Source organism: Aphanomyces astaci (genome assembly GCF_000520075.1).
Source record: "Aphanomyces astaci strain APO3 unplaced genomic scaffold supercont1.12, whole genome shotgun sequence".
NCBI lineage: Eukaryota > Oomycota > Saprolegniomycetes > Saprolegniales > Verrucalvaceae > Aphanomyces > Aphanomyces astaci.
In genome coordinates, this window is record NW_009798275.1 from 1,176,686 (window position 1) to 1,198,696 (window position 22,011).

The window sequence follows — 22,011 nt, forward strand, 5'->3', positions numbered from 1 at the left end:
GGGAATTGGTCAGTTGAAGACGACAGATACGTGAATGAAAAGCGCCAAGTTGTGCGGGCGAGAGGATGTGCAGCTTATTATTTTGCATAAACAGGAGCTTTTAACTCGTGTACATACTAGTACTGTATCACCTCACTGCCCTAATCCATATACATACCAGTTTGAATAGCACTCTAGCTTGAACCAGTGAGCGCAATATAATTAAAAAGTTCCAAACCCATTCTCCTAGGGACAACGTTATGTCGAGACAGACTGCGTTCGGGCCAGTTTTTGCAGCGAATGCAGCGCGCCGTCCGTGTTGAGTTGCTGCAGGTCGTCCTTGGCGCGGTCCAGCAACTTGAGCGCGTTTTTCGTGATGGGGTTGACTTCGCCGTTGTACATTTTCGAGTTGGTTGCCATGAGCTCCACGTCCGCCAAGAACGTGCGCATGGAGTCGTACTCCAAGCCGCGTACCTTGGCGTGCATTCGCTTGAGGTCCATCGGTCGCTTGATGATCGTGTAGTAGTCGCGGATCAGCGCGCCGTCCACCGGGTCTCGAAAGAGCGCGCTCTCGGCCATATCGAGCAGGTTGAACAGCACCTTCTCCAGCAATCCATTGAGCCGAGCAATGGGCAGTCGGATGTGCTCCGTTTTCTTGTCTTTGGACCCGTACTGCTTCTTGTAGATCTCGGCGCTTTCGGCCACGTCTTGCATCCGTTTGCGCTTCTTTTCGATCTGGTGCTTCCTCGCGCCTTCCCTCAAATCCGCCAAGTTTAACGTCAAGCTGCCGCCGTCGTCCTTCATGATGTCGTCCAAGTTGGATTTCTTGAGCGTCAACTTGAGAGGGGCGTCCGACTTGAGGCCCTTGGTCGCTTGGTCCGCCTTGGACTCGATGAACAGCGGGCAGTTGCGGTTTGTCCGAATATGACCCAGTTGCCCACATGCAGTGCACTTGATGGCGCCGCGACCCCCCGCCGCCACGTCCTGGCCCTTCTCCAGCATCTCCACGTACCCTTTCGTGGCTTCTTCCTTCTTCTTGAGCTGCTTGAGCTCGTCCGCGATCTGCTTCTTGAGCACGCTCTTGTCTGTTTCCGACCCTTCGAGCTTCTTTCGCTTGCGCAGCTGGTTGCGCTCCTCGTCTTTTTGCTGCCGCTCCTTGAAACTCTGAGCCGCTTTGAACCGACCAATCGCCTTTGGATCGACCACAAACTCGATCTTCACAGACTCGGTCCCGTCGTCGTCGATGATTCGCGTCGTGCGCTTGATCGCTTGGCGACTAGTTCCGGCGCGAGGCGACTGCGCTCGAGACGCGGGGTCCGCCGGCGACGGAATCGCAGACGACGCCACCGAGTTGCCCTTGGTGGACGTCATGGACGACACGGATGCGTTCAAGCTGTCCTTGATGCCGCTGGCTTTGAGCTGACTTCGCAAGTTGGACGTGTCGACTTCTGGACGGCTGACTCGACCTCCACCAGAAGCAGGCGGAGCAGAGGACCCGCCGCCCTTCATCTCTTCCATGAGCCGCCGAAGTTCGTGCGCGTCGTCGCGCTCGGACATGGTCGTCTTGGATCGAGTGAGCCCCCCACCGCCAGCCTTGAAAATGCCTTGGGGTCCTCGGCTTGAGTTGGTCGTGGCCACGTCATCGCCCAGCAAATCGTCTTCCAAATCCTCGATGAAGCCATCGTCGTCATCGGAACCACTGTCGCTGTCGTCTTGGAAATCGTGCTCGACCGAGCTCAGCACTTCCAATTGCCGGACGTAAATCACATCGCATTTTCGACGGTACTCTTGCTGCTGGGCACTCAAAGACTTGCGCGCGCCGCGGACAAACTTGTTGAGCGTCCCTGCCATCCCGTGGGCTGACGCGCGGGTACTCAGCTCCCGCACCATGAAAATGCGATCCCATCGGCGCAACTTCATGATGTCTTCCTCGGCCATCCCAAGGTTCTTTAGCACATCGCCGGCTTCCTTCATCTTTAACTTTCGCAGATCGGCTGTTGTTCCTGTCACGGCCGCCACCGCTTTTTGCACCTCGGCTTCGGACACGTCGAGCTCTTCGCTCTCTTCCTTCTTCTTGGCTCGGGACTGAGGCACTCGAATGAAGCTGAAGCCGTCCCCTCGCGCCGACGGATCCCCCAGACCACCGAGCTGCAACATCCCCGACCCCTTGCCCTGCAGATGGCACTCGACGTACCCGTTGGTCAAGTTCCATGGCGTCAGGAGCAGGGATTCGTTGATGGAGCGGGCGATCTGGATGTCGTTGCGCAGCGTCACGAGCACCGGGTCTCGGTTCCATAGCTTCTTCTCTTCTTCGGCCAGCTGGCGTCCGCTGAGGCCCTGCGACTGCAGCATCCGAGCAGACATCAAGTTCTCCCGGAACTTGAGCCGCTTAGTCATGTGGCTGATGGCCGCTTGCACTCCGGTGGGCGTGAATTGCTTGGTGAGCCCCATGTCCAGCAAGCGCTGGTGTCCACTCATCATGCTCTCGTACAGACACACGGACTCGGGGGAGACGCTGGCACGGATTTCCTCCTCGCTGATCACGTCCGACGACTGCTTGCGCTTCCACCACCCAGAGTCATTTCCGCCGCGCTCGAACGTAGCCACTTCTTTCATGCGCTTGCGAATGGCCGTGCCCGACTGGTTCGGGAACGCCCTCGTGATGTCTTCGATCTTGAGTCGCTCGCCGTCGCTCGTCTTCTTGAACAGCCGCAAAATGTGAAACGACATGTACGGCCGGATGAAGTCGTTGGCGCTACGGGAGTTTGGCGCCGGCACTTCGATCTGAGGCTCCACTTGTCCTGCCAGGTACAGCGGCGGTAGCTCCATGAGGTACATGGTCGACGCGCCCTTGCCCTTCTTGGACACGGACCGCGCCACGAGAAAGAACTCGTACTTGTCTGCGGCGTACGATTCCAAAAAGTTGGTGCGGGGGGTATGCGGGAAGATGGGGATCTTGAACAGCTTCGAGTTGAGCGACGTGACCATTTTACCCGCAGGCACATCGCCCACGAACGGCGAGTCTTCGTTGTCCCCTAGGGTCACGACTTCGCCCAGACTCACCGACGGAGGCTGCGGTTTCTTCTTCTTGTCTTTGCCTTTCCCTGTCACTTCGTCCGCCTTGCCCTCGCCCCTCAGGTCGGGGGGTCGCCAGTAGTGCAGCACACGAGACGCCATGCCCGGGTTCGCCTGCATGGGAGGGAATTGCTCAGTGTACTCGAGCAAGAGCAGCTTCCCCCCCGCCGTGGGATTCAAGTCCGACGTCTTCTTGATCTGAGACAACGTCGGGTCGTTCAGGTCCGCGTCGGCCACCTTGACGCTCTTGGCGCCGCTCTTTTCGGCGTTTTTGGCGCTGGCCACTGGCATGCGCTCGTGGATTTTGAATTTGCCGCGGGGGCGGTGGAACTCCCTGAGCTTGGCCAAGGGGAGTTCGGGTTTGGTCAAGCTCAGCTTGATCGCAGGGAGCGAGTGGTGGACGTGGCCCATGTTCTTGATGATGCGCGTGTCCTTGTTGCGCTTGACCTCGCCGAACCGACTCTCGGCCGTCTGCTGGCCCAGGTCCAAGTTGCCCCGCACGACTTCGAGCCGGGTGTTCTTGTCAGTCATTTGCTTCTTCAGTTCCTCTTTCTTGATCTCGATCGCGCCCATCTTTCGCTGGGGGATGCGCAGCGTCGCGCGGACATTCTCCACCAATGGATTGGACAAAATCAAATGGACGTCGTTCTCGTCCAGAAGCACGCGCGACGGCGGCATGTCGGCGCAGTCGTCCCACCCAATCGCGTCCAGCCACGACGACTGCAGCAGCGCGGGATTCAGAGCGCATGGCAGCACCTTCTTTTCAACTGCGGAGGACGACACTGCGGCTGTCGAGCGCGGCCGACGAGGCATTTCCCACCGATACTGCCTGGGTTTGGTCATGTCAAAGTCGTCGTCTTGAAACTCAAAGGTCGAAGACTCGTATGTCGATGGAGCTTGCACTGGGATTTGCCTGTGCGCCAAGTGGGGACGTGGAAGGTTGGACGATGGTCCAAATGGGGTCTCGTCTTCTTCTGGAACGAAGGCAGGGGTTGGGTCGGACTCGTCACCCCACAAGATCGCGTTCTCCCATGGAACTTGCTGGACGCGGTGGTACGCAGACATTGGAATCGAAGGTAGCGGGTGTGGAGTGGAGGATGATGGCAGCAGGGCAGTCCCAGACTCGAAGCGTTTGTTGGGCTTGCCGATGCGGGCTTGTTTCAGCGCCAAAAGTTGTTTTTGGCGGATGGAGGACGCCGATTGAACATGGGATGACTCCTTCAGTTCGTCCAACTGGTCCGGGGCGTAACGCAACACACTTGACTTGTCCTTGACGTCCAACTGAGTGGACTTGTCACTCGCAACTTCGCCCCAGAGTGAGACCGGGCTCTTCTTCCGACGGTACAGGTCCATGAAGGTGACATAGGTCGCGACTGATGTCTCTTTGGCCTTCGCAGCCTCGACGGTCGATGAGCTTTCATCGCCAACTTCCTCCCTCTCATCGAAGTCACCTGTCTCGTCCGGTGCACTCATGCACAATAATTGCACAATGGATAACGTTACTGGTATGAACCACACCATGAACTCCGGATAAAACAGAGTTATCCGTATGCGCGTTTTAGCAGCAAATACCCCTGCAATTTGATTGGTCAAATGGTATTGTGAATTCGCAAAATAAACTTCCAAAATTCGCGCGGTTTGTCTAATCATATCTGGAGCTCTGATTGGTTGAATATACTAGTCCTTTCTGTAAGACCAGCCAATCAAATAATCAAATCCACTCAAAGTTGGATTAGCCAATAGGTCGATCGTGATTCTACTTCAGTACTACATAGTATTTTAATACTATGTAGTATTCCGGAGTAGTAGTTAGTAAGTACAAACATCGAATCGTTGTGAAATGCGCAGGTGAGATCGATCTGTGAAGACACAGTGTCATTATTCCTTCAGTAACAAGAGCACTGTGTTGGTTCGTACATGGCAATGTTGATATTACATGTTTAATTTCACGACTGAAGTGTCAATTGGTCCAGTCGCCGCCGCTGTTGAGTGACCATAAACTCAAAGTCAAACTCTCCAGCCACGTCGCTCAACGGGTGATCAGCTTCCCCTCCCATGTACTTGGGAATGTACTGTGGGGCCATAAACTCTTCCAGTTCTTTCCCTGGACTCTTCATGAACTTGGCCTTTTCACGCAATCGAACGGGCAGCAGCGGCGACAGCATGCGCGTGAGGGTCTTGACCAGCGTCGTAAGCGGCCCGATGCAAATGGCACCGATGCGGTCGGGGTAGTTTCCCGAGCACACCTCCATGAGCCCCTTCATGAGTCGGATGTCTACTTCTCGGTACCCCACATCTCGACAGTCTGTCACCAGCGTGAATGTTGTGACCCCCGGCGGCATCAAGTGCTTGATGCCGAGCTCAATCATGTACACGTGCGCGCGTATTTCGAGCGCCGTGTCCATCTTCGCCCAATTCTTGAGTTTCGGCCGGGTCCAAATGATCGGTCGATTGTGGTAGTCATATCCGCACCAGTAGAACGAGCAGTTGTTCAGTTGGGGTAATATCTCGTCCTTGGTGATCGTGGCCGCCCCGTACGACTGCCGCCATGCGATGCACCGCTGCAGCTTCTCGGCCGCATACGTCATCGTGCGGTTGCGGACGTTCAGGACGCTGGACATGTAGTCGTCCGTGAACAGAAATGCATTTTCGTCTGTGATGGGCAGCCTGGTGCGGAACGCTGCGACTCGGGCCAGCTCCTCGGCGGTCAGAGTCACGACTGGGGCGGCGGTGGCTACAGTCGTGGGGCTGTCGGAGTCGCTCCATGTGGTTGTCGTGGGAGTTGTGGCGTCGGGGGACTTGCGATGCCGAAGGGTGGACGGGGATGGAAGGTCCAAGGAAGATGCAGATGGGGGTGGTCGCTTGGACTTGGGTTTCTTGGGAGGGGACCCCGTGAGCTTGGTTGGGAGGTGCGCTGGGGCCGCCGCCGCAATGAGCGGGTCGTGGAAGTACAGCTTGCCGCCGACGCAGAACGCCACGAGCAGGAACTTGAGCCCGATGGACATGGACTGGAGGCTGTCGAGGAGTAGAATCACCAGGAATGACAGCGCGAGCAGCTGCATGCCGTGCACTTTGAGGTCGTCGCAAGTGACGAGGTCCTGGCGGTACTTTTCCTCTTGGCACTGGATCTCCATGAGCGTCTCTTCCGCCGTGGGGGCCACGGACCGCGTGATCGACGACGACAGCACGTAGCGCTTGCGGGCATTTTCGAAGCTGTCCGTGTCGTTGTCCATGGGGCTGAAGTACCCGCGGGCCAGCAGTTGGTTGCCCAGCACCATCGCCGCGTCTTCGTTGACCAGGCCGGCGTTCATGAGGCACTCCACGGCGTCGGACCCGTAGATGCATTCCTTGAGCGTGAGTTCCTTGGCCGCGTCAAACGCTAGCGAACTCCGGTCCAGATCCACGCCTGAAATCGACATGTCTTCGCTCGGTCGGGGGTCGTCCACGACGTACGCGATCTCGATCTCCGACAGCATGCTCACGAACAGGTTGTGCAGCTCGGGGCAGTAGTACCCGTTGGACTGGTTCTGCAGCGACTGCTCGGCTTCGTCGCCGTCGTCGTCGGGCATGGTCTGGAACTGCTTCTGGAGGTTCACCTGCGTGGGGGACACTGTCTCGAACAGACAGTCGTCGTCAAGGAGGGTGTACTGAGACACCATGTGCTTGAAATACCCTTCGTTCAAGAGAGTGTTGCCCAGAATCACGGCTTCTGTCCGCGATTTGCATCCGATGTGCTTCTGAAGGATGTCCAGCACGTCCTTGCCGCGGAGAAAAACACTGCCGCGCTGGGCTTGGAGGTCGTGAATGAGTCGACGAGCAGTGTCAATGCGATCGGGGTTGTGATCGGAAGGAAGAGGGGTGGTTGAGCTACTCTCGGCGGAGGAGGTTGAGGTGGAAGTGCCCGTGATGGGACTGCGCTGCCGTTTGAGCTCAAGAATGTTCGTTTGGACGGCGGAGATCCACTTTTGCTTGACCTGGGACGAGGATACGTCGATGATCCATTCATTCGTGGTCTTGCGTTCGCCGTCCACTTCGATCACGCGAAAGCAGTGCAAATGGTCAGATGAAACGACCACCGTCTCGCACGTAGCGTCCCGCAGTTGGACGCACTCCAAGCTGCACTGGGACTTGGGACAGAAGAAGGAGAGAGAGCCCACCTCCAGAACCATCACGCGGGAGATCCACTGGTACTCGGACGCGCGGAGGAGCACCTTGCCTCGCATCCTCGTCACCCGCCGTATCTGTGTGAAAATTGGCTCGTCCATTACACCCCCGAAGAAACGTGCGTTTCATGCAGTATACTCAAGTCAAGATCAACCGATCGTCACCCTTTCTACCCGCCCTACCCGCCCGAAACTCGCGCGTGAGGTCACGCGTGATCTGATGAAGGAGCTCTATTAGGCCCCGAACGTATGGCCGTGCATTGAATGGTCCTGCCGCTTTGTGCTCTTGTAAACCATCAATCACGTACGTCACTCAATAGTGGAGACTCGTAGCACAAGGCGATAAACCAACTTAAACGACCAAATTAAGCACACTAATAATACCGGTAGACGAGGCATCGGATTAAAGCCAAAATCCAGGCCAATCTATACTGGATACGTTTTGAAGCTGTATTTTAAGCTTAATTATTGTATAGTACCAGTAGTGTGCATAGTTTTGGGGCGGTTAGGTGAAACCCTGCATTTGGATAAGTGGTGTTTCAGATAAGTTAGTACTTCCATGAATTTGTCCATGAGACTGTTAATTACGACATGCATTTACGCGACTTTGGCATACAACTTGAGTCGGCCGGCAGTGCGTCCGCTGTTTCGGCGGTCCATGTTGGCATTGGGGGTGTCGGGGGTGGGCAGCCCCACAATCTCGTACTTGACGGCCACCTTGCCATTCACCACCTTCTTCGGCCCCGCCTGCATCTCCAGCACCGTCTCCATGACAGGGGTGTTGATGTCCAGCGGCAAGAAGGCCGAGCCCACGAGGTCGTCCGAGAGCATGCTCTTGTCGAACACTGTCACGAGGCACCGCGACGTGTCGGGCTTCCACTCGAACGTAAACGTCTCCTTGTACGAGACGTGGGTGCCCGTCTTGGCCGACGTCTTCTGCACTTTGCCCCCAATGTCCACGGCCACGAACGGCGTGATGTTGGCGTTCCGTCCAAACAAGTTGCGCAGCGGCGTCAGCTCCGACACTTCCTGGATCGTCACCATCACCTGGAGGTTCTTGGACGCCCGCGACGTCTTGGCCTGCAGGAAATACTCGCGCTCGATCCGCGGCACGTCCACCGAGATGACCGACGGATCCACTCCAAAGTGTTTGTCCACGTTAGACGCCGTGGGGGTGGACACGTTTTGAGTCACCCACTGGCTCAGCGGAGACGCCGCTTTCGGAGGGGTAAAATCCTGCTGGAACTCGAGCAGCGTCATTTCCAGCTTGCCAATCTCTTCTTCAAACGACGTAAAGTTGTCTTTGACCACAAACTTGATCTTCTTCGTCTGGGGCTTGAGTTCGGCGCGGAACTTGGCGTGCCATTCTGGATTGCTCGACCCAAACAGCACTTTCGTGTGAAACACCTTGACGTCGTCCAGGTACACGTAGCACACGGCGTTGCACTTGCCGGCGTTCGCGGCCAGCAGTCCGCTGGCGGAAATGATCTCCAGCTCCAGCTGCGTGGTTTCGGTGCGGGGGACGAGCTTCTTATCCTCAAACTTGAGTTCCTTGCGCCGTCGTCCTTGAAACGGCACAGAGTCCTCCAGGTTGTCGGACGCCTCCTGGGCCAACGCGTGGGTGGTCTGGGTCACGCCCTTGAGCACCACCACCATGGGCCCCGCCAGCCCCTGGACCGTGCCCTGCACCAGCCCGCCCACGCCGCCCGAGATGGCGCCTTCGATGGGTTTCGTAAACACCCCCGCCACGCCCTTGCCAAAGTTCTTGGCAAAGTTGATGCTGCCGTCCAGGATGTTGTCGTGGTCCTTCTTGTCCGACGACGTGTACGTCTGCCGCGTGTCCGTCACGTCCGACACTTCGTCCATAAACTTGTCCAGACTGCCCGTCACTTTGGACACAAACCCTGTCGCAGACGTCGCCACCGTCTTGCCGAGGATCTTGACCCCTTCGCCGCGGGTCTTGGAATCGCCCGTCAGTTCGTCGCCCGTGACTTTAAAGAACGAAATGATGCCGCTGCCCAAATCCCCCACTAGCCCCACGGGGTTGCCCAGCAAATCCATCGACCCGACCAGCTTGTACGCTTGAACCACCACTTCGCGGGTATAGTTTTGGATCAGCTGCGACTGCAACCTCGACTGGGTCGTGAAACAGTGGCGCTTTGTGATCGGGGCAAAGCGAAACGTGGGCGATCCGCTGATCTTGGAGCCCAAGATACCCACCAACTGGTTCAGGGCGTTGATCAGCCACGAGCGGGACTGGATCGGGCGCGTGAGGTCGTCCTTTTGGATTTGCATCTCGAGCTTGAACTCCATTTCTTGGATCGTAAACTTTTCAAAGTAGAGCAAATCCGATGATTTGGCCACCACCGGCTCGGGCGCAGTCAACGGCTTGGTGCTCAATTCCAACGCGAGTTTCTCGTGGGAAACCACTTGCGACCCAGACATGAGCACCGGTTCCAACAAGGCAAGCAGCTTGAACAGGTACTCGAGCTCGAGCTTCACAGACAGGGGCTGCAGCGAAATGTCCATCAGTTTCAGGATGCCATACGCATCCGACAAGCTCTCGATGCGCTCCAGCACCAACTTGAAGCACGGCACGTCGTCACCGTTGAATCCGCTGTTCACGGGGCTCAGCACCACGGGGAACGTGGCGCCCGCGAGCATATTGTCGACCTGAAAGTGGAAAATCGACACTTCCCACTCCAGCGACTGCGGTTTCGTACGCACTTGAATGTTCTCCATCGAAAAGTACAGCACTTCCTGGGGGTAGCCGTCGAGGACACTCAGACCAAACCCGGCGAGGCGCACGTCGATCGAGGTGGCGTGCCAGGACGTCGTCCGCGCCACGTTCGAAGGGACTTGCTTCCGCAGCGCATCCAGTTGCTGCAGCTTGGCGTCAATGATGCGCAAGACGCGGGTGGTGCCCACGGGAACCACTTCGAGGCGGCACTTGGACTGGCCGTCCAGCATGCCCTGGAGCAAGTTGGTCGACTTGACTCGACCCACAGAGTCAATGTCGACAGTGTACTTTTGGTTCTGGATCACCACCTCCAGCTTGTGGTCGTTCACAAACGCCAAGTCCCACGCAAAGTCGTACCGCTGTCCTCGGTCCAGCGTCACGCCGCCCTGCTTTTGCTCGGCTTGGCGAAGGGTCACGGGGAACATGGAGAAGTTCTCGACGCGGTACGGAGGCGTGCTAGATGCGTCACTCAAGACCACATATACATGCGTCCCCAGCATTTGGATGGCGGCCTTGACAATGTACTCCCGCTTGCGGGTGGTGCACTTGAGCGGAAAGTACACGTCGCCGACAATGTTGACCGAGATCACAGACGACCAGACGGCGCTGCCGTGCATGGCCAAGCTCAGGTACTTGTGGCACTTGGTCAGAGGTTCCTTGTTGAGCTGCTTGAACGGGAACACGGCGCCGTTGGTGTGGCTCTGGAGCGGGAACACATCTAGCGACGACAGGTGCTTGTCGCTCAGGATTTGGTCGCTATCGCTCGTGGCAAACGACCGAAACTGAATGTCGAACGGCGTGTTGTTCTGCACGATGAAGCGAGGACTGAGCGACAGCGCAATGGACCCGTCGAAAAACCCCATCAGACCCGCAATGTCTAGGCCAATCACGTGCGATCCGCAGCAGATTTCGCCGTTGGTTTGCACGGCCGACACGTTGGTCGGGTCTGACCACGGGCACGGCGACGTCAGCTGCGAAAACACCGTCGGGGGGCGGTGGTCGGTCGAGTGCAGCGACTCCCACGACGGAGGCAGCACGGCGCCGGCGCCAGTCACGGGTCGGAAGCTCAAGCGGTTCTTCGGCATCGAGAGCAGGATGGGGTCGTTGAACACGGGATGGACGGTCACGGTCGCCGGCACTTTGCTGCCTTCGTCGTCCGGGAGGCGGAACTCGAGCCCGAGCGCAGTCTTGTTGTACACCCAGTACGGCGCAGAGAATTTCACCACGCGGGGCTTGTCCGGCAGGCTCATGCGCTGAAGGTTCACTGTCAAATGCGCCTCCAACTCGCACTTTTCCAGGGCCGTCGTGAACTTCTCCACTCCCCCCTGGGGCTTCATGTCCATGAGCAGGGCCTTGGACCACCTAGACGTCGTGTCCTTGTGTACCAGGCGGAAGGCCAAGTACCCCGGCTTGTTGCCGGTCACCCCCGACACGTCGGCGTAGCACCCCGACTTGACCCGGAACGGCGGCGACGCCTCGTACAGCGTCTTTTCGATCGTGGCCATGTCGCACTTGGCGCGGTACTCGAAGATCACGTACTCGAGGTCGTACGGCAGTGCGTTCTGGACCACAAGCGGCGCGTACACGGCGATTTCCCACTGAATCATGTTGTCGGCCATCACGTGGCGGTATAAATGGATGCAAGATGTGAGTGCTTTCACCAGTTTGGACGACCGGCGCTGGTCCTGGATGGGCACGATCGTGCCTTTTCGAAGCGAAGACGTCGACGTGCTCTTAGTGATGGCCCGATCCGACGAGTCGGCGTCCAGAAGCATGTCGTTGGTCAGCGTCACGTTGGTCGTCCACTCGTCCCCCACCACCGGACGCACAAACAGCTCCGTGTCGCCCATAAACACGGAGATCGGCAGCGCCACGCGGTCGCCGGCAGCAACCGTGCGCACTTCGTCGTTGAAAGCGGCGAACCCCGCCATGTGGATCAGACACTTGAGCTGCACGTCCAGCAGGCTTTGGTTGGACAGGTACACGTTCGACTTTAACGTGACCGAGCCGTCGTTCGGGTCGTCGAAGCGGCAGTTGGCGATGAGTGAGATGGACCGGGACGTGGAAGGGTCCGTCACGGAAATCTCCTGCGGACCGAAACGCGGCAGCGAGATATCCGCCTTGGAGCCCCAGCCAGGGATGGCCAGTCGGCAGTTGTCGCGGGACGGCCACTCGATGGGGGTGACGGACCGAGGGGTCAACACGATCTCCTTGTCGTCCGAGCCAAACGCTAGCTCGACGCCGGTCGAGTTTGTGATTTGGAACGGGAGCTGGCCCTGGCGCTTTTGCACCTTGGGGGTGTCTTCAATCACCAGCGTCCCAGACATGATTTCCGGCAAGATCTTGAGCAATTGCAGCAGGGACGCCGACATGTTGACTTGAAACAGCTTTTCCGCTTCTCCCCAGTAGTGAAAGCCCTCGGCGCCTTTCTTGCTCAACGCCCCCATCGAAAACACCCACGGCTCAATAATGTACTCCATCGCACACGACAGATCACTGTAGCACTCGGCCGAGACATGGAACCCTAACATCGCACACGTTATTACGATATACATGTATATATGCATCTTCGTGTACCCATCGTCCCAGCCCATTCTGAAGACACCGCGTTCACATCGTACACTTTCGCTCCAATGTCCGACGCCATATTGAATTGACATGTCACTCTGTCCACGACAAACTTGGCGCGGCGAGCTTCGATGGGCAAGCTAGCGTCCACCATTTCAACGCGCAAGTTGCCCAGACTCATGTTGGTGGCCACAATCAACCGCGCCAGTGCCGCTTCCACGACCACCTGCGAACTGGTTTCTTCATGTTTGGGCTCTTGGTTCATCATCAACTTGCCGGCAGACTCAAATTCGACCAACCCCCCCGTGAGCATGTCGCGCTTCACACTCCACGCCACGTCGCCTTCGTCCGTGAGCTGGGGCTGGATAATCACTTGCCAGCACTGCTGGGCAGCGTCAAAGTTCTGCAGCAGTCGCACCAGCTTCTTTTGCAGTAGCTGGGGCGGTTGGTTGTTGCATGATGTCTTGGTGGCGCCAGTTTCCGACGTGTACACGGCCCAAAACGCATCGGGGTTGTCCTTCACTACTCGCAAAAAGTACCCGTGCCAGTCGATGATCGAGTCGCGCTGCTCAAAGGGCATGATCTTGCCAAAGCGAGCCTGCACAGTGTCCACGCAGTCGAACTCGCCAGCAAACAAGTCCAAGTAGCCGCGGACGTACTCGACGTTCATGGTTTCGACCAGAAAGTGCCTGAACTCATCGAAGTCGATGGTGCCGCTGCCGTCCTTGTCGATGTGATTGAAGATAGTCGTGCTGAGCTCCCGCAGCTCCGTCAGAAGCAGCTGGTCGTGGACGATCGCTCGCTGGAGCAGCAGCTGCAGCTCGTCCACTTCGATGCTCTTGGTGCCGTCCACGTCGATTTCTTCAAACTGCATCTGGGCATGGTCCTACAATTGTGTGAGAAATGGTGTAAGTATCTACCCATACGCACCAGTCGTTTCTTGATCTGGAGCTCCAACTCGGCTTCCCGCGCGGCTGATTCAATTTCCAAGCGCTTATGGCGCTGTTCCGCCGTCGTGGTTTCGATCTGGCTCAGGTTTGTCAGCGCACTCCAAAAGATGGCAAAATTCAGCTGGGAAAACGACAGCGAAATGTCTGGAATCTTCACGCCCAGCCCTTGCTTGAATTGGGGACGGGTCAAGTCTTGGCCCACCGCTTGCGTTCGCTTTTCGTCGTCCGTGAGCAGTTTGAGCTGGTAGTCCGTCATGATGGTCATGGGGGTCAAGAGGGATTCGGCTGACGGCGGCGCAAAGATGGTGGGGAACCCCGTGGTTTCTTCGGGGGCCTGGTACAGCCGAGGCGACAACGCCGTGTCGGAAATGGCCACGGAAATGCGCTCGTGCGTGAGGTCGCTGTCAATGTCTAGCACCACCGTGAGCGTGCATTCCAGCAGCGACCCCGTGTGCTCCACCACCGGCGGGATGAGGAAGATGCTCAGGTCCATCACGCGAACGTTGATGTCGTACAGCGCACCGCTGAGCAGCGAGCACGAGCCGACGTCGCCAAGGTTGGACGGAACCGCGTGGTATACCGACGCCACGACGGCCGTGGAAGGCGACGCGGTCGTGCTTTGCGCCGCCGTCTTGGCCGCCTGGGCGCCCATCTGCAGTCGGTCCAGGTACAGCAAAAAGTGTTCGAGCGGGTCCTTGGCGGCGTACAGCGCCATGTTTTCCAAGTTGAGGTCCACGTCCATGTGGCCACTCTTGAACTGCTTTAAGTGCCCAAACAAGAGCGGCTGCACCGTGGCGTGGGAAATCAGCTGGGAGCGCTGGCACTCCATGGACGGGCAGGCCGTCATGAGCTGGAGGTTGCGCACGCCGTACGTGAGTTCCGTGCTCAGGTCGTCCACCAGTCGGGTCTTGACGGTCACGTACACGTTGCTCATGACGAGGTCGCCGATGGGCTCGATCGAGTCGGTGCCGTCGTAAAACTTGATACCCCACTGGTCCACTTGGACAGCAACGTCCTTGCCTCGGAAAGACGCGGCGTCGGTTGCCAGGTTCTGGTGGAGCACGTCGAAGTCCACAGCGTCTTGGCCCGCGGCCCGCAGCGCCACGCCCCACTTCATCACGGTTTGACGCAGATGCAGTATCGCAGACAACGTCAGCGACTTTTCCAGCTCTGTGACGACGTCGCTTGGCGCGGGTGCATTCGCATTGGGGTCCCACTTGAAAGCTTCGTGGTAGCGGAGGGTGTCTTCGGTCGAGAGACTTGGCAGCGACGCGTCGGCTTGCTTGGCCTCCAATTCGTCCAGAAGCGAGCAATACTTCGAGTAGCAAATGTAGAAGCGCATCAACGACGTGTACAGGTCCGGGCTCAGCGTCATGAGCATCGATGGAGGGTCGAACTTGACGCCCAAAATCTTCTGCGGCAGGGGCCGAGACGAGTACATGACTTCGTACACGTCTGGCATGTTCAGGTCCAGCTTGAGGGTGGGGAAGCTGATCACGCGAGTGTCGCCGATCGCAATCCCGAGGTTCTGGAACACCATCATGCGGTCGGTCTTGAGCGTGTCTTCGTTGGGTGTGCACCGGACGGCCCAATGATCTGTCACAAGTTTGAATGTGGTCGCTGGTGTCGCAGGTTCGTTGCCGACAAACGAAAACGTCAGCTTGTTCACAGACAGTTCCATGGTTTCCACGATCGAACGCGTCAATTTCTGGGTCCAAGTCGGGGGAACGCGGGGATCTGTCGGTTGGAAACGACTGATGTACTCGAGGACGAGCTTCGTGGCGTTGTTGGCCTCAGACAGCTTGTTCTCGATCGCGCGTTTGAAATACTCCTCGCGGTCTTTCTCAAATGAATCGTCGATCTTGCCTTCAACGTGAAAGTCCGTGATTTGGATAGGCATGCGGTACGAATAGACACCGTTGGCTCCCAGCAGGGCAGGCATTTGCAGCCGCAACTTGGCGATCGTCACCTTTGTCACCTCAACGGGACCAGGGAGGGAGAAGCGCATGGAGTAGAGGTAGCTCGGTTGCACTGAGATGTTCTCCACCGTGATTGTTCCCTCGAGCACGTTGTAAAAGACTTTGATGAACGCTTCGACGTAGGTCTTTGCACCGCTCGCGACCGCAGAGCTGAGCAGTGGGGCGATGACGGCCTTGGCCAGAGGAGGCACCACACACACGGATGCAATCAGTGCTGTGATGCCAAGGAATATGAACCCCATATCGTACGACATGCGGCCGGAAGCAAGGGTTCTACTCGACAGTCCGTTGACAAATGAATGGGACGACGATTTCCGATTTGGATGGATTTTCTTCGCCTCCTTCCGGATAATGTTCGGGTGAGATTTAACCAGTGTTGGGAGATTGGCAAAATATACGTTAAACTCGAACCGCAGGTTTTATACAGCAATAACGTCGATATAAAACGTCTCTCATCCTGAACTGTATTGTCCCATGTCCTGATAAACTTTTCCCTCACCTCAACTGTTTTGTCCCATGTACTTTATAAATGAAGCAATATAAATGACGCAATATAAATGAAGGGATATAAATGAAGCAATATAAATGAAGGGATATAAATGAGTACCGTAATTGAACCCTAATCCCATGCCGCCAATCGGATCGCTCCATTTATGATGTCAACATTTGCTGGAAAATCAATAGTTTGGAGCGGCGTCCACGAGTTCATGCGAAGATGACTGTGTTGGACGACATTCGGTTGCTTTTGCGCTCGATATGTGACTCACCATTGCAAAAATCGCTGGAAGAGCATATGGAGTACATCAGCATCCTTCAAATGCAAGCCGCAGCGATCTTGTCCGTGCTGGACGCGGCGCCTTCCAGCAGTGACAGGTCGGACCTCTTGAGCGACACCATGAGTCTACTCTCCGTGGATCCAAGTGCTCCTCATGAACATTCGCTGCACACAGACCTGGACGTCGCAGTTTTGCATGCGTCGCCGTTCCTCCTCCAATTGCCCGACAAGCGGTATGTTCCATTACCTGAACTCAACATCAAGCAAGAGCAGCATCGTCTTCACCGCATTTTCGCCGACTCGAACCGTGCGTTGCGTACGATCCATGGCGTGATGTCGGTCGATACGTTGCGGAAGGTGCTGGACCGGAATGCGACCGTTCTTCATTTCAGTGGCCACGGCGGCGGCGACGGTCAGCAGGACTTTCTCGTGTTTGAAGACTGCAACGCCACTGGTCTGGGCCATCTCATTGATTCCCCGACGTTGCAATCCATCCTGTGTAGCGGACTGCCATCCCCGTCCCTCAAGCTTGTGTTTGTGTCGTCCTGCCATTCTCGTCAAGTGGGCGAAGTGTTCCTTCGCGCCGGGGTCCAGCACGTGGTCTGCGTCAAGCAGAACGAAAAGATCCTCGACGAAGTCAGCATCATGTTTGCCCAGGCATTTTACCACGCGATTCTTCATGGAAGAACTGTACCCCAAGCGTTTGCGATTGCCCAATCCCGCGTTCGAGCCGAAACCAACAGCCAGCTCAAGTTCGAGAGCGGCAAGTTCGTGCTGCTCCAACGATGCAGTTGTGCTGCCTTGGAACGCCCGAACGACTGCAAATGCGTGTTTGAACCTCTCTTTTTCGACGTGCCCCAAGGCAAGTTCTTCAATTTGCAGCTGCACGACGCCCAGAAACGCCATTTGCTGCCAGCCTTGCCTCCCATAGTACTCGGTCGAGAAATGGAACTGCACACGCTGGCCACATTGCTCCACGCCCCAGGTGGCCTCGTGACCATCCGTGGAGCTCCTGGTACCTGCTCAAATGTGTTACATTGCTAAGGATGGATGGAATAGGCATTGGGAAAAGCACCGTAGCGCTCAAGCTGGCCCACTTCATGCAGGAGCGGCAAGTGTTTGAAGACGGCGTCGTGTACTGCAACGTCCGGGGCCTCACAACCGTGGAATCCCTCGAAGCGTCCATCCGGTCCACGCTCTTGGTCGAGGACTCCATGCCTGTTAACGCCCCGCTGCACACGCTGCTGCACCACACGCTGGTGATCGTAGACCACGTCCAAGACAACCTGTCGTTCCAGCACTTTGTCGTCAAGTTACTGTCGCAGTGCCCCAGACTCAAGCTCGTCGTGACCTCCACTCAAGTCTGTCCATCCATTCATGTATTCACGTTATGTATGTACTACCCCTCGTTGTAGGCGTTCGACATGACCGACGAAAAGGTCGTGGAGCTGCATCGCCTGTCGTCGTCCCAAGCCGCGCGTCTCTTCCTAAAGAAGTCTCCTCGGGCATGCCATCACCTCGACTTTCCAGAAGTGATCACACGGCCGTTGGACGTCGAGCTCATGCACCACCCGCTCCTGGCGTACTTGGACGGCCACCCCCAAGCCATCGCCCTCTGCGCGTCGCTCCTCCAGGACAAGACGCTGCCGGAACTCACCCACGCCATCTGCTCCCAAACGGCGTATCTTCCGCCCCTCATGACGTCGCTCCAAGTGGCGATTGGGTCGCTCACTGACCCAGACACGCTGCGGTTCTTTGCGCTGCAGGGGTACCTCCCGGCAGGGGCCCTCGCGTCGGACTTCCGCGCCATGTTTGGCCGCGACTGGGAGCGCCACGCCAGCGTCCTTTGCCGGTACTCTCTCTTGCAGAAGCAACACCACTTTCCCATCAAGTGCAAACCAAGGCAAAAGGACATCCACCACGAAGCCCTGCTTTCGGCCTTGCAACACTATGGGGAATTCGTCAGCGGATCCACCCGCAAGAGTGCGCGGTCGCCGCTCGAGCGCAGCCGCACGTCCATCGAGGAGGCGCTGCAGAAGACGCTGTCCCACGCCCACCTGCAGAGCCTGTCGCTGCTGTTTTCGACGTTTCCGTTCATCACGAGCTACGCCCGGCGGTGGGTGCGCCCCCCCGACGCCATCCGGTGGACAGCGCACTTCGCTAAGTCCATGCGATGGACCCACCAGTACATCGGCACGTTTTCTCCGTTTTCGAACGCCGCGTACTTGATTTTGGACATCCACGAAGCGAACGCGTGGAACTGCCTCGAACGATTCGACCAAGCCAGCTGCGACGTACCCAACAACAACCAACCCACTGAAACGTCAGACCACGAGAGCTCGGACAGTCCGAACCAGGTCACGCCCGACGAAACGTCCGCCGGACAGTCGGGGGAGAAGCCCCCCCTTCGACGAAGGAAGCGGCAGCCCAAGTGGGCGTCGGCCACGGCGTCCCTCGCGTGCTACTTTGCCCACACTTTGTTTCTGGCGGGTCGACACGAAGGCGCGGTTCGAGCTCTAAAGAGTGGGCTCGACATCGCCAAAGAGCACGGACTCAAGGTCGCCCAAGCCAATCTGACCAAACTCTGGGCCACCATCTTGGTCCAGGACAAGAAGTTCGAAGAAGCCAAGGTCCAGTTCGGGTTGGCGCTTCTACTCTACCGGGCCGGGGACAGCAAAGTCGGCCAAGCGTCGACGTTGACTGGCATTGGCATGGTGCACTCCCGCCTCGGCAATCTGAGGGCGGCACACTCGGGCTTTTCCAAGGCCCTCGCGCTGTACGAGTGGAGCAACCACATCCTCGGACAGTTGAACTGCCACCAACGACTCGGCCACCTCGAGAAAAAACTGAAAATGGGCGATGAGCTGGAGCTGACTCAGCATTACGCCGCCAGTCGTCGGTTGCAGGGCGACTTGAACAACAGAAAGGAGGACGAATTCGTTCGATGGGTTGGCCACGAAATGAGTTTGCTGCTGGAAATCCCCGCGGACATGGCAAAGAGGACCCCAAGTAAAGTCAAGATTGAGGACGACAAGCAAGGCGACGACGAAGAAGTGAGCAGTTTTGCACGGCGGAAGAGCTACGACAGCACCCGCCGACGCCCCAGCGGTGGGACCAAGATCGTCGTTTAAATCGACGAGTGATCATAACGTTATGTTTACAGTACGTATTGTAACGTTAATAGTGCTTTCGTTACTAGTACTGGTAATTGGGGCACACCTGCGCACAAGTGATTCCTCAGGAGGAAGATGTTTCGCTGTCAGTGATTGATTCCTCCTTTCACGCCGATGCTTCTGGTGTACATTAGGCCTCTGAAACAGATACTCAGCTAGTATAGTACATGTCAGACAGTCCAGTTAGTTTTCGTAGTTTAGTTAGGGCTAGGTTCCCCGTTGGCCAGGGGAATACTAGTACAGTACTACCGGTAGGCAGTTCAGAATTTGCTTCCTCAAGATCAATACTAGTACACGGCGCCAAGTGTTCCTGGGAGTTGCCGCTCCCCCAACATTGTGATTTGATTTCGTGGATACGCCACACCGAGTCCTAAATATCACATCGCATGATCTTGCTCTTATACACATCCTACATAATTATCTGAAAGATCCTTGCATCAACAGCCAGCGAGTTTCGTGATTTCACGGGATCTGATTGGACAAATTAGACGACAATTCGCAAGGTGGCCTGTTATGAATTCCAAAAAGAGACAGACACATGAAAAATAAAAATCATCAATACTACGTAGTACATAATAAGAATTTAAAAACAAAATATATAAAAATATTACTACGTAGTATTTATTTAAACTTGAAGATAATTTAATTGAAACTACACAATCTTGCGCTGCATACAAAAATTTCACCTTGCTCTTTCTGGTTAATGACAGAAAATACAATTGATTGCGAGGTGCTGGACAATTTAAATTATTGATTGTTGGGGGTCTCGATAAAATTACTCTTGTAGTGGTGATTGTGTGATTTTGACCACCCAACTGCATCTACATTCACCACCATGCAATCAACATTTGTGGTCACGCCCAACGTGAGGTCTTTCACGTCCAAGCTTTACCAAGCTCGGCGAGACGACCTCGACCGATCCAAAGTTGAAAAAGTTAAGACTAATGTTCAGTACGAATGCCTTGGATGCACCCCGAGGTTTGTCATCAAGCTGACGAAGGCCAGCGGGTACCAAAACTTTGCGCAGCACGTCTACAGGTATCACAAGGACGTACATGTGCGCATGTCTGGCACTCGATAAATCAACCCCACCGTCGCGGTAGGTCGCGGCGTCTCGACAAGGCAGCTTCGATCTTCGGTGGCATCGACAGGGTCGTCTCCGGCAACCTCCCCTTCGCCTTTCTCAGATCCGAAAACTACAAAACGCACTCCTCTCTCGGCTCAATGGACCCCAAAACCGTGTGAAAGTGTCTGCGGCTTATCACATGTCGCGTCGAGGTAGGAATCGAAAACAAACTCCCAGAGCGTTTCGGCATTGCTTTAGACGGATGAGCGTGCAACAACGAACACTACCTTGCCATGTTTGCCATCTATGCTGATGGCGAAATCATGAAGTCACCCTATCATTCTATGGCACCGCTGCACTAGTTTGACCCAGCTGAGCTTTAAGACCCCAACGACAATGCCCACGGCGCGCGCGAACACATTTTGTTCTTGGACAACATTCTTCGCGTCTACAAACGTAATATCTCCAACGTAAGGTTCATGGTCTACGACAATTGCAGTGCCAACAAGCGCATGGCCAAAGATATCAACGTACCCATGGTGGATGAGCTAGTCACCGCTTGAACCTTGCTGTCGAGAAGTTCGTGTTTGAACAGTACCGTCCGGTCATTCACAAGTTCCAAAAGCTAATGGTCGGCCTCAAGAGTCTGAACAATCGTGTTCACCTGCGCAAGTTGACCTCGCTATCCCTGGTGCTCCACAACTCCACGTGCTGGTCGTCCTATCACGCAAAGGTCAGTCGCTACATAACATTCAGGCCGCTGCTCTCTGACTTCGTCAGACGAGATCGTGGCAAGCCTTCTCCAAACACCTTCGGACGACCGCGCAATCACCGAGCTTGTAAGCCACCTCAACAAGTTCGAGTCCGTGACCGTGTACCTACAGCGTGAGAGCCTGCATATGGTGCATGTCCGAACGCTTTTCGACGAGCTCATCAAGGATTGCCCCAGTATGCGCACTCACCTACAGTGAACCGGGGAGAAACTCGCCCGGGTTTGCAACCAAATTTGCATGCAAAACTCAACGCTCAATAATATAATTTACCCAACCCTAGGCACATTTGATTGGCTATAAATATTTGTAACGTGACAAGCACAACATGTCGCAATACTTCTCAAACTCCGATTTGGCCTTTGAAAATATCTCCATTCGATTCAGGAGGGGGTTTACCCCGAGGACCACGAGAACCCTCCTACCGAGCACAAGAAGATCAACGAAGTAGTTCAACATATCTTGCAATCCTGTGATATTTATAGTTATACTACTACTGATTTCCCTCGCTCTTTGAAACGCCTGATTATGAACAAGTTTTGGAGAGTACCAAAATATAAAGTGAAAACAATATTAGTTTATGGAGCATCCTGGCTATTCAATTGCATGGCTGACACGTGCTCGCTAAACGACGACAGGCCAGTGTCGAGAATGCCAGTACGGTTCCAGCAGTTCACAACAGTTGACCGTGACACAGAGCGCCATGCATCCTTGGCCCACGCCATGGCGTCCACCAGAGGTACCTCATACAATCTGTCCTGACGGCCATCCAT

General features: G+C 56.0%; 5 protein-coding genes across 5 annotated transcripts; 2 read left to right on the plus strand and 3 right to left on the minus strand.

Moving 5' to 3' along the window:
* Positions 1–159: 159 nt before the first annotated feature.
* Positions 160–4,523, minus strand: H257_06451 (hypothetical protein). The gene has a single exon (XM_009831662.1). The coding sequence runs from the start codon at positions 4,405–4,407 to the stop codon at positions 238–240; it is 4,170 nt and encodes a 1,389-aa protein (XP_009829964.1). The 5' UTR covers positions 4,408–4,523; the 3' UTR covers positions 160–237.
* A 437-nt stretch (positions 4,524–4,960) lies between these two features.
* Positions 4,961–7,293, minus strand: H257_06452 (hypothetical protein). Its single transcript, XM_009831663.1, has one exon. The coding sequence runs from the start codon at positions 7,275–7,277 to the stop codon at positions 5,001–5,003; it is 2,277 nt and encodes a 758-aa protein (XP_009829965.1). The 5' UTR covers positions 7,278–7,293; the 3' UTR covers positions 4,961–5,000.
* A 460-nt stretch (positions 7,294–7,753) lies between these two features.
* On the minus strand, positions 7,754–15,837 carry H257_06453 (hypothetical protein). The gene is made up of 3 exons (XM_009831664.1): positions 13,456–15,837; positions 12,535–13,411; positions 7,754–12,481 (listed from the first exon to the last, which is right to left on the minus strand). The coding sequence occupies exons 1-3, from the start codon at positions 15,706–15,708 to the stop codon at positions 7,815–7,817; spliced, it is 7,797 nt and encodes a 2,598-aa protein (XP_009829966.1). The 5' UTR covers positions 15,709–15,837; the 3' UTR covers positions 7,754–7,814.
* Positions 15,838–16,125: 288 nt separating this feature from the next.
* H257_06454 (hypothetical protein) lies at positions 16,126–19,421 on the plus strand. Its single transcript, XM_009831665.1, has 3 exons — positions 16,126–17,244; positions 17,289–17,590; positions 17,645–19,421. Exons 1-3 carry the CDS (start codon positions 16,170–16,172, stop codon positions 19,358–19,360), a joined length of 3,093 nt encoding a protein of 1,030 aa, XP_009829967.1. The 5' UTR covers positions 16,126–16,169; the 3' UTR covers positions 19,361–19,421.
* Positions 19,422–20,237: 816 nt separating this feature from the next.
* Positions 20,238–21,439, plus strand: H257_06455 (hypothetical protein; the record flags this gene model as incomplete). The annotated part of the gene is made up of 5 exons (XM_009831666.1): positions 20,238–20,453; positions 20,506–20,680; positions 20,853–20,998; positions 21,046–21,201; positions 21,254–21,439. The coding sequence occupies 5 exons, from the start codon at positions 20,238–20,240 to the stop codon at positions 21,437–21,439; spliced, it is 879 nt and encodes a 292-aa protein (XP_009829968.1).
* Positions 21,440–22,011: the final 572 nt, after the last annotated feature.